General features: G+C 39.2%; 2 protein-coding genes across 13 annotated transcripts in view; one reads left to right on the top strand and one right to left on the bottom strand.

Annotated features, from left to right (window-relative positions):
* The window catches only part of NTPCR (nucleoside-triphosphatase, cancer-related), an 805,437-nt gene that overhangs the window by 301,403 nt on the left and 491,812 nt on the right, over positions 1 to 12,222 (top strand). The window lies entirely within an intron of this gene.
* SIPA1L2 (signal induced proliferation associated 1 like 2) overlaps positions 1 to 12,222 on the bottom strand; it is a 231,911-nt gene that overhangs the window by 78,649 nt on the left and 141,040 nt on the right. For all 12 annotated transcript variants that reach the window (XM_050769653.1, XM_050769682.1, XM_050769699.1 and 9 more), the window contains 2 exons: positions 6,783 to 6,957; positions 2,619 to 2,722 (listed from right to left, as the gene is read on the bottom strand). In XM_050769653.1, the coding sequence (XP_050625610.1) occupies positions 2,619 to 2,722; positions 6,783 to 6,957 (279 nt within the window). The remainder of the gene's footprint in view (positions 1 to 2,618; positions 2,723 to 6,782; positions 6,958 to 12,222) is intronic.

Here is a 12,222-nt window from a genome sequence, read left to right on the forward strand (position 1 = left end):
TGGAGTCAATACAACTCATAACAAATTTGGAAAATACATGTCCCAAGATTGCAAGTGGCATTACTTATCCACAAACAGAACACTCTGATGACAACCTGTGATTGCAAAATATTAAAATGTCAAAGAATAATTTTCTGAAATAATTGATAAATTTAGTCTCTCACTTTCTTAACCATTCAGAATCTTAGTTTTTCATAATAGATCTTTAGGACTGGATACAGGAAAATAAAATGCAAATTAAGTCATCCAAAATATAAGTGGCTCGATATCTAATGAATTATAAAAGAATAACAACTAAAACTTAGTTCCATGCCTGGAACTATTTTAAGTGCTTTACATGTATTAATTTGCCTAATTCTCTATCCCTAAGAAAGGTTCAGTCATTCATTCATTAATCATTCAACAAATGTTTGTTGACTTCTTACCATGTTCTGGATACTGTTCTGGGCACACAGGGACACTTCAGGGAACAAAACAGATACAAATCCCAGCTTTCACGAGTTTATAATGTATAGCCTCAACTTACAGGGACTTTTCTTTTACTTTCCAGCTGGGGAAGTTTAGCACACACACATGCTCCTCTACCCGCCAGTTGCATCTACATTTTCACTGCTTTGCTGTCCTGATTTTTGTGCGCACATTTTTTCAAGGCTAGTTTCAGTGAAATGAAGTCAGGTACACAAAACTCTAATGCCTACAGATTTTGATTACTCTTCAATGAAAGGGGGTGGGAAAGCCAGTTTTGAGTTCTGGTAAAAGTAAAGACTTCAAACCTCTGGAGGTTGCCACATGTGAAATGCCAGGGCCAATTCAGCCTGAAGTCCAATGACTCAAGTAATTAGGGAACTGGAAGGGCTTTGTGGTTTGAATACTCGATGACGGGGGTCAAAAGTCACTGGCTCTATTTCTGCTAAAGTACTGACAGATTTTCTTGGCTTGAGTAAGCCCTATCGGTTTTCTGAGCAACAACTCCCACAGAGTTTAATTACTGAATGATTCACAAGTATTTGCTGGACAACTGTCCTGGTCTAAATTAAGCCTCTTAAGATCCAGTGAATCTGTTTGGCATTATTGCAAATAAATTTTTGAGAGCTAAAATCCCTTAGGTTAAAATATACATAAATACATACATGTGATCTAGTGATTTTAAGTCTATCTTTAAAAATACACAGATGTGTAAATCTAGAGATAGATTTTTTTGAAGGTGGTAGGAAGAACTATGATTATTAGAAACACTAGAAATTTCAGAAAGGACAAGAGATTGAGATAAGCACGAGATGGATAATGGCAAGAAAACCCAGCTAGCAATTACTATGAGAAGAGACTGGGGACCAGGAGTCTGCTTTCTCATCCTAGGTGGAGGATCTTAGGCTAAGGTGCTTCTTCCAACTAGTGATGGGAGAAGAGGAGGTAGTTGGCTGGTTTCCTCTTTGGGAAAAAAATGCAGAATTAGACTAAATATATATACACTTTTATGAGTGTTTTTAAAAGAGGAAAAATTCTCTGTGACAATTAAATTTCACTCATTTGACAAATACCTATTGAGCAATTCCTATGTAGTCCTTGGTACTTTAATATATTTGGAGCAAAGGAGTATCAGTTAAGTGACATCCAGAGAACTATCTCCTAAATGTGAAAACAAACGTTAACTCTGTATTTAACCTAAATACAATCAAATCCCTAAAATTAAATTATGTCAATGAATCAGTTATAAGATCCCAGTAATTCACAAACCTTTCTGTAAACAAATCTTCAGAAACTCAAGCAGTCAATATTCTTCAAAAAATCTTCAGCTTAACATGGGCAGAGCCCAGAAGATTCTAAACAAGATGTGAAATGGAGCCTTAGCTATATCCCATAGATCCTCTATCCCAAATGTAGGTCCTTTGCTATCTCAAGTGATCCTCCAAGTCTTCTCAAGCTCACAGTAGACAAAGCATTTCAAATATTTTTAGCATAAGATAAAAATGGCCATAATTTCTAGTAATCTTTGTAAAAAAAAAAAAAAAACTTGCTCGACCAATTTTACAGTTATACCGAAAAGTAAATTATTTTATAATGATTTATGCATCATTCAAGTTTTCAAAGGTTCTTAATTCTTACTGAGTGACTTCTTACTTAATTCTTACTATATTCAGAGCATGATGCACTCTGATTTTTTTCTCTTTAAAAGGGTCAAGAAATTTTGACCAGTAAATCCATTTAAAACAACAAAAACGAAAAGGAGAGGAACAGCTGAAAATAGCACCAGTAACAACTGCAAATAGTATTCTCTATAAATGAACTATTTACCCATATGCAAAAACCGAGGTCAGGTCAACATGGTTGGCCTTTTCGTAATTAACATAGTTGAGACAAGTTTCTCTTAAGAAAAGATTTTGCCTAGCAAGCAATAAATCTGAGTGCAGAAGAGTTTCTAAGTTTTATAAGAAAAAAGCGCAACAATACGCCCTTTAAAACCCAAATAATCCCAAGTGATCAAAGAGTCAAAGATGATTAACGCTATTCAAGAAAAACCCTCACTGATTCTTTGCAAGTTCTAAATGCATCAATATCATCGTGGGCCCACCTCAGATTCCACACTCAGGGTAAAAAGCTCCAGGCTGGGGAGGACATACCTGTTGTCTGTTGTTGGGCATGTAGGGAAGCAGGGTTGACACGTGGAACATGAGTTCGTAGTCTTTGTATGTGGTATAGAGAGAGTGCGTGCCCGTGGAATCAGCTGAAAACAAAGATGAATTACAGAAGCAAGGTAAGCCACTACAAAATTAGTGCTTTAATATTTAAAAGGTTATTGTTGCAAAAACAAAAAACAAAAACACCAAGCTCCACCCAACCAGAATCTGGACAATGCCCTTCAGCTGTCACCAAGCACTGTTAGTACCACCTCCCGCTCCAGGACTGCGGACTGAGGGGCTCCTTTCCTTCTCCACCACTCTCTACTGCACCTTCAGTTTCTTTGCTTTTCTTCTCTGTTCTCGCCCTCACAGTGTGGATTTAGGTGATCCACTGAAAGCGAAGTGCTTTTGCCACCAAGTGCATAGGTGAGCAGTGGAGGAGAAGCTGGTGCACATCTGGGTGCAATTATCTGAAGGGTGTGACAAACTGGCAGATGGCCTGGCCACATCCATGTGTGCATGTGTGCGTGTGTATGTATGTGTGTTTTACAGTTAATTCTTAGTTATTCTTGGGCACTTGATCTTCCAGAACCCAGAAAAATGAAATAAGATTGATTGAATATGGAAATGAAAACAAAAAATGTTATTTAGAATATGTCTTTCCCTGAATGTAATTAATTTTTTTCTCCTTTCAACAGGAAGTACAGTGATACATCACGTGAATGAAGAATATGGAGAATGAATGTGATCACTTACAGTATATTATCCAGTGACACATATGTTAAAAAACGATGACATTTGAACTCCTATTAATCATAAACCTATTCATCTTTTGAAAAGGAGAATGATTCTTTGAAAATTCAAATTCCATCTGTATTATCAATAAGAGTATCTCAGATTGAGAGTTTCACACACTGAAACTAACCTGCTGACTATAACACTGAAGTAATTTTGGAGTAAATTTCTGAATGACTTTTTGCACATGGATAATGAAGACAAAAAGATATACAAAAAGGAAAATGTAAATGGCATTCAATTTCTTTGTCAATTCTTGATCTATACATAGTCTTATTTCTTTACTTTTTAATCAACAAGAAACAGTGTTGCTAACAGCATTTATTCCATCGTGTTTGTTGGAGAAACCTCTATGTAGTCATCTTAATCTTTTTTTAATCTAAAAATCTAAATTTTTACTTTAAAAACACGCAATCATTCAACCTTCATGGACTTAATATTTTCTTTCTGAACCCTGTAGTATGTCTTTCTTTCCAATATTTATATCCAATACAGAAACAGACCTGAAAACGCTCTAGAAGAAGTATCTCATAGAGATCTTAGATGCTCCGAAGTCATTCATAAAAGGCATTTTCATGAATAAGGCAAATAGTTAGTGTTTACATATAGTTACCAATAAATTAATTTACAGATGGACAGAGAGAATATTCATCTAAAAAGTTATATATAAATCAGTCCCAAAATAAAAAAAAATTCCTTTTAACTATTCATTAAACACACATTTGTTATTTTCTAAGGACTTCTTAGAAAGCCACATTCCATTTTAATTCTCTTGGCTCAGAACCTTGACAGTGAACGTGGCTCTGGATGTGAGCCAGCACAGTCCCACAGCAGGATGGATGCTCCTTCCATGAACAACGGACTCACTGATGACAAAACCAAAGGCTGGATGATGAGAGGGCCTGGTACGTTCAGTGACACCCATCACAACACTGCTATCGGGGTGGTTCAAATTCGGAAAGAGACTGATATTAGGTTTCAGATTTAGGAAATTGCAAGGAAGAAAGAAAGATGCACTGGCCGGGACGTGGGGAGGGGGAGAACTACTTCTTAAAATGTGATAATAATTTGTCTATCTCAAGCCATACTAAAAGAGGAATTTCTAAAATTAAATATTCTGAAAGTTTTTATGTCAAATATCAGCCAGATAATGGACAATACACACTAACAAGGCTTGTTGTTCTGGGGTTTGCTATAAATATTTCTATTCAAAAAGGGATACAGGCTATCAGTTTTATCATTCTCTGCACCTAGCTCAATAAAGGCTTTCCATGGCTGGGATTCTGTACTCTGCTCTAGTGAACAGAGCATCTTAGTGGCTCAAATCCTCTATGTTCCTATCCCATTTCATTTTATGTTCAAGAGAGAAACAATCCATTTTAGAGCTGAAAGGGAAATCCCAGATATTCTAGCCCAACATCCTGAGCTTTCCTTGTGAGGAATCTGAGGCCCAGATTTGACCTAAGTTTTATGGGCAGACAGAGTTCTAACTAGAACTCAAGTCCCCCAAATTCTAGAAGGAAGATTTTTATTTGTCTGTGCCTCAAAAGACGTAATTTTTATCTGACCATTCTCCCATACCTAATTCTTACATATCTCCTCTCTACTTAAAGAATATCAGACTTCTTCGCATCTCACAGAATGCCTTGCTCATAAAAATAACTTACAGATTTATTATTAAAGTCAACATATCAAACTCTAGTTGTTATGTTCTCATCTCCTTGAGCTAAGGTGCTTAATACTACATCTGCAATGTATCAAAGATAAGGCCTACGTCATAAAAATGTAAAGCCAATGTAAATTCTATATGTAGGAAAATACTTGGATTATCTATGTTGTAGTTTTACAGACGACACAGATCAGAAATTCTTTAAATGTTTTCTCAATCCAATTCACTGAAGACAGATGACACACAATCACAGTAACAGTTCACATCAGCAGTGGTTTTCCTGGAGGGACATCCTTAAGGACAGAATATCAGCATCTCTAGGGGGTGAATGGTTCTTTACGGAAAAGAGGAGTTCGAAAAAAAAAAGGAAATCAGAGAAGATCTCATTTGTCTTTCTTAAAATATATGGATATTCACATTTTGGGTACTATGAATTATTTCTGAGGCATGGGCATTATACATATTAACAGTCCAGCTCCAGCCCTGGCATGTGCAAAGGACAACTAGGGGCCCCATGTGTGAGTTTATACCATCGCAGGGGCTTGTGAACTATCCTGTAACTGCTACTTTCAAAAACAGGTCTAACAACAGAACTGACTATAGGTGCCACCCTCATCCAGATGGAGTATCAGTGATAGTCCCAAGTTGAATAGACTTAGGGACAGGGCTTGGCGACTAAGGAGAACAGAAGGCAGGAAGACATGGCATTAGGCCACCTTGGTTCCAATCGCAGCTCGGCCACACCCTGACGCTCCCACACAGAAAACTTCCACGTCACCATTCCTTCTAGGAGTCGTGTAAAGAAGCTCCTTCAGATCCTCCAAGTTTAGACTCTCTGTTCATCTCTTTTCACTCAAAGAGCAAGCACTTGTTTGATAATAAGCCGAATTTTCCAATATACATCAAATTACTCTGCCTGGTATTTCAGATACTCATAGCAACTAAATAACAGCACAAAGATAAAATACATAGAACTTACAGACATCAGGAGAAACATGATTATCTATGTGTAGCTATTAGACAAATTCATGCATCCTAGGAGGGCATAAAGCCCATGTTTTGGATTGGCCAGTCAATCTGTCACTGTACAGCTAGTAGGTGCTCCACTCAAGGGGATCTAAATAAAATCCTTGAAAAATAAGATGCATTAGCCATTTTTTTTTTTTTTTTTAAATTTTAGATCCAGGGGGTACATGTGCAAGTCTGTCATAAGGGGATATTGTGTGAAGATGCATTCGCTTTTTAACCACTGCTCCACCTCCCTGGTTAACATCATGAATCTAGAAATGAACAAAATAAGCCCAATAACACAGCATGAATGGATGTGTTAATATTTTGTCTCTTAGAAATAAATGCAGTGCTTGTCCTTGGTATACTGAAACAAGGGTATAATCGAAGAGGTTAGGGTAAAAGAAAGAAGAAAATATTAAACAATTCTTCATGAAACACTGGGGAATCTCTCTGCTGGTGTTACAAAGGAAAAAGAATTGACCCTTTGAGCTTACGACGTGAATCATACACCTCTTGAGAAATGTGTTTCCTTTGTTCATCTGAGGAAATCTAAAGTCTATTCCAAATAAGCTTTCGAGGCTGCTTCTGGGGTCGGGAACAGGAGGGCATGTGATCACTTACTTGGATTTACGCAGCATGCCTGCCTTTGGAGAATTAAAAATGTGCACACACACCAACATTAAACTTACTCTTATTGTCCAGCTGAGCTCGATATTTACTAAATCCTTTCAGTCGGACTCTCTGGCCCAGAAGATCAAGGAATTCTTCAAAAGCTGGTCCCGCCGTCTCATTGTTGTACATCTCTTCCTCCGTGCTCTGGCCTGCCTTGCAATAAAGGATCCCGATCTTGTGCTGAAAGCTCAGCTGAAATGGGGGAGAAATATAATTACTTGGCAAAGCGTATCAGACAAGCTAACTTCCAGTAAAATTAAAACTACAGAAGCTGAGAATTGTTCTAGGACAGCATGCCAGAACAATTCCCATGAGTGAATAAGCAAAAGAGTAGGCAACTGCCACTGTGTGAGATGCTACAAAGAATAACCCAGAAACCCCAGAATACAGCTGGAGACATGTCAGAAACCCTAACAAATTAAATGTACGGCTACGGCCATGTGGGATTTGCCAGGTTTCCAAAACGGACAGGAAGTCAAGGTTCAAGCATCTACTTAAAAATAGAACTGTGGAAATACTTAATCTTACACACTTCATATAGTAATTAGGATGACCTTCTAAGTTGGAAAGAAAAAAAGGCTACAAACTTTTAAAAGTTTCTCTCTCTAGTAATACCTTTTACTTCTTTATTTGAATTTTATGTATTTCTTGTAAATACGTAAGACTATAAGGAAAAAACAAACCAAATTAAGGTCTGGTAAGGGTAGAAATTCCAATGGAAATTGTGATATATGTATATAAACATTAAAATGTTTTGTTGCCATAAAAAAATAACTCTGGCTATATGATTATATTCATTTGTTACATTTTTTACTATCTTGAAAACATCTGCTAAATATACAGTGTACCACAAAGAATCTAATAGCAATTGAGGAGCTCCTGCTGTAATCCTATCTTACAGTCAATGCCACGTTCATGCTGGAAGCCCTGTGACTTCCTCCCAAGACCAGTAAGAAACTGGAGGCATTTTTATACCTTTCTTATGTCCCCCAAAGAGGAACTACTTCTCACTCATGCAATCAGAGTTCTTAATCTTACTACCAGCAATCTGAGCCTGAAAGGCTGACAGATTATCAGACATTGCCAATTCCCGAAAGACATCAATCCATAACACTGTTCACTTTTATTATCAAGCTGTAAAATAGAGCCTTTAATCAAAATTCATAGCTGACTCTCTTAGTAAAATAAGGCAAAATGATACTCATTTCCCTTGAGCAGCAAAGTGATGACAGCAGTCTCATCCATATTATTACCCTAATGACAACACACTATGCAAGAAAGGCATGCGACATCTGCCTGGGTGACCTTAGCAGACATCAGGAAACATTTACTGCATGCTGGATAAACTTAAGAGTTGAGCAGGTAGAGTCAACTACCCATATATCCTGAATGTATTCGGATCTCGACTAAGTGCTGAGAGACTATAAAAGGAAATATCACCTGTTTACAATCTGACTGAATCAGCTACCTACACTGATGGATGCTATGGCATTGCAGTTCATGGGCGTTGGGACCCTGTCAAGGCCAGGAGATCCCCAACTGCACAGCGAGGAAAATGATCTGCACCTTGAGTGTGGGGATATGAGACGGTGTGCATATACTACTCAATACCTAACATTATGAGTTTATTGAGCTACTACTTTAGCAGGGTCAAGAAGAAAAATTTCTATTCACCCAGAGATTGAGGAATCAATGTTTCTGATCAACTCAATTATCTAAATCAATGAGATACCACATTTACTGAGAATAGACAATTATTTTCAAAAAATATTAAGTACAATAAAAATGCCTAACCTCATTTTATTGTAAACATTATTTGCTCCTGAGTGACTCAGAAGACATTTCAGGATCTTAAAGTGCATCAGAGAAACTACTATGATTACCAATTATTACACAGATGTTGGTGACATCTGTGATTGTTGGAATCTATATGAATACTACAATGTGGCCTGAAAATGACCACTTCCCACTGTGGACAACGATGTTAGTTGACGTCTCTTCCGCTGTGAGAGGAGAATTTCAGCCCCCCAGTTATTTGGCCCTGGCTGTAATTAGAGTCCACCATTAATACCGCAGAATACTCACTCACTCCAATGCCTGTGCATCTCAGTGCCCCCTGCTTCCTCTGCACCCAGTAGAATTGCTGCACCATCATCCTCAGCCTCAGAGGTCATTCTGCCCCAGTGGCTGCTGTCCCTGTTTGCTCATCCTCTGCTCCTTTACCTGCTGCTTATCTGAGACCACTGCCAGTGCCATGTGCCACATCATCTGAAGGCCATCTTTGTCTCCATTGCCCCAGGACACAAAGGCAGCTTGCCTCAGTCTGCTCTGGCATCTCCAGGAGGAAACCCCTTCCTCTTCTCTTCTCCCATCCAGCTCTTGAATGGGGAGTCCTGGAATACAGCTGTTTGGGAGCCCAGGGTGTGTACGGTATGCTAAGCAGAGCCATCAGCAGCCTGGCATACTTCCTCTCTGACTCGGACAGTCTTGTGGGCTTGCTATTTCTGTGAACTCTCATTCAGGCAAAGGCCAAACAACTGGACAACTATTTCATGAGACCTCATTACTGACTGTTGTACTGTCAACTTCACACCCCTCTCTTGCCAGCCATCGGACACACCAGCCTGTGTCGAGATCCTAACAGGATCTAGAACAAGATTTGCATTTCCATCTAAGAAGCTCCTGGGCCCATGGGAATCAGTGGATGTGACTAAAGCAGATTTCAAGGCCCTCAAGTGTCTTAGGACAGCTGCCATACTCTGACTCCAAAGAAAACACCTTGCTACACACATGGCATGGCACAAGTTTACCACTCACAGGTATTTGCCAGTCGTGCCTACTTTTGACCAGTTTGCTAGGTGAAACTTAGGAGCCAGAAATAACTCCAGTGAATCACAGTAAAGAACTGTAGCTTGTTTATAACAAAGGTGATTCCAGTAAACCAAAAATGAAATCAACAATGAAACAGAATGAAATGTTCAGTAAAGATCTCTCTCTCACCGGAGTCTCTTTCAGAAACCTGGAAAACAACTGAAATGTGGTATCAACTACTAAATACTCCCGGGGTATATCAGAAAGCTAGCGACACACTTCTTCAGCTCCATCATAACATAAAGTAAAGGAGGGACTCCGGAATCCATACACTAACATTCCTCACTCTCTCAGACCAAGGCTTCGTTAAACCTCAAGCTAAGCCTAATACTTAAGTCTACTGCAGCAACCTTTACTTAACGGATCTGGTAAGAGCTGTGGCAGTCCCACAGTCCCGGGATAGAACTAGGCTTGCATTTGGACACAAGCACTGCTGCAAACTAAAAATATTCACTTGTCAAAATTCCCTATGGCTTCAGTGCTGACAGCTGGACATACATACACACTGCCCAGACAGCAGAGGATCCAACCCACGTCCCATTTTCTTTCTGAGACAGGATAAGAACTGGCTGCTCTATTTCCAAGGCCAGAAGCTTTGGTATTATTGACAAGAAAATTTACATTCAAATGAAGGTGAGAAAAAAACCAAGCCTCAGAACTGTCTAGAGCATATATTTGAGTGTCCAATAAATCCCTTCCCCTCCATTCTCCTGACTCAGCCTACTTGTTCTAAGCATGTAGTCTCATTTATTTAGACCTGCTTGACTTCGGTTGAAACAAATCTGATATTTGAGTAAACGTATACATCTGGGGTGAGAGGACAAGAGGGGAATCGGGCAGTTGGCCTTAAGAACCAACTAATAACTCTGTTAAGGATTTCATAATATTCTAAGATAGTGAGCTGTCATAATTCATCTAAATAACACTTTGTTTACAGTCAACCTCTATAATTTTATGAGTTTACCTATTAAATACATTGGGATAGTCTTTTTAAAAAGGAAAAATGGGATTTTAGAACTGGAGAAGTGAAATTATGTAGATAAAAGTAGCAAAACCATCAAGGTCTTGTTTAATATTTACTTTCCTGAAAATTCTCCATAGTGTTCGAGTCTTCCTCCTCAAAACATCCAACCAAACTGAAGGAACAGAAGGAATGATCTAAACACCCACAGAATCTCCTACTTCTGAAACCTGTCTTGTACAGAGCACATATACTCAGTGGCTACGTGACAAACCAGGATGGTTTGCAAACTACAAAAGAGCAGAAACTAACAATATATGTAATTAGGTTACACACACACACACACACAATTTTTCTGAGACAGAGTCTCACTCTGTCGCCCAGGCTGGAGTGCAGTGGTGCGATCCTGGCTCACTGCAACCTCTGCCTCCTGGTTCAAGCGATTCTCATGCCTCAGCCTCCCTAGTAGCTGAGATTACAGGTGCCTACCACCACACCCGGCTAATTTTTGTATACTTAGTAGAAATGGGTTTTCACCATGCTGGCCAGGCTGGTCTCGAACTGCTGACCTCAAATGATCCACCCACCTCGGCCTCCCAAAGTGCTGGGATTACACGCATGAGCTACCACGCCCGGCCCATAATTAGGTTGTATTTTAAATATATTTTCAAGATTAACAAACCCTTAGAACAATAACCAAAATTGGCTCATCCCTTCCTGGGAAGATTTACTATTAGGAAAATGAGTAAAGAAACAGCACCGCTTGGAATAAACTCTCCACCACCCTAACAGGTTAGCGGCGATTTGTAAGGATTCTTGAGAAACTGGGATGCTAAAAAAGCTGCCCAATCTCTTTTAGAGATGAATATGAACAGTATGTTTTCCTCATGTATAATGGGAATCTGATACCATTAAGAGTTTTAGGGAGTTAAAATGCCATCTTGTGCTTAAGTTTGCACACCATTAAGAAAGTATACCAAAGTCAAACGAATATAAAATCTAAAGAAAAGCCCATGAACTACTACTAGAGATATGAAATGCAGTGGTTTTATCAAAGCAGAATCCAATTTTCTAAATTCATTCGTTGACATCAGACTGTAAATAGGTGTTCAGTAAAAATACTTAGAATGCCTGGTTTTTACAACTGCCTGGCTTCTAGACCTATCTGACTACACCGACAAAATTCCAAAGGAGCTTGCACTTGATTCAGACGGCAATAAGGGGCCATCAAAAGTTTTCCATTAGGATGTGGCATGATCAGAGCTGTATTTTAGGAAGATTATTCTGGTAGAAGAAAGGTAGCCGCATTCACTGATGCCTAAGACAGGCTCATGAGGATACAGACTGATGGTTACATCAGCCAACTTGCAGCTGCCATGGTGTCTCTTTTCACTGCCTGGTGAAAGCAGCCCTAGACGGGGGCAGCGGCAGAGCCCTGAGGGCTTCTGGGGAACATGAACCATCTGTAAAACTTTCTAGAGCAGCCTTGGGGACCAAATGAATGCCTCACCCACCGGGCGCCCGCTCTGTGGGACAGTGATCTATTTTAAAGGGAGAACCGACATATCCTACAAAGGGATCAAGAACTACCTACCACGTGGGTGGCAAGTTCTTTACGCCAACTG

This window comes from Macaca thibetana, chromosome 1 (genome assembly GCF_024542745.1).
Source record: "Macaca thibetana thibetana isolate TM-01 chromosome 1, ASM2454274v1, whole genome shotgun sequence".
NCBI classification, from domain to species: domain Eukaryota; kingdom Metazoa; phylum Chordata; class Mammalia; order Primates; family Cercopithecidae; genus Macaca; species Macaca thibetana.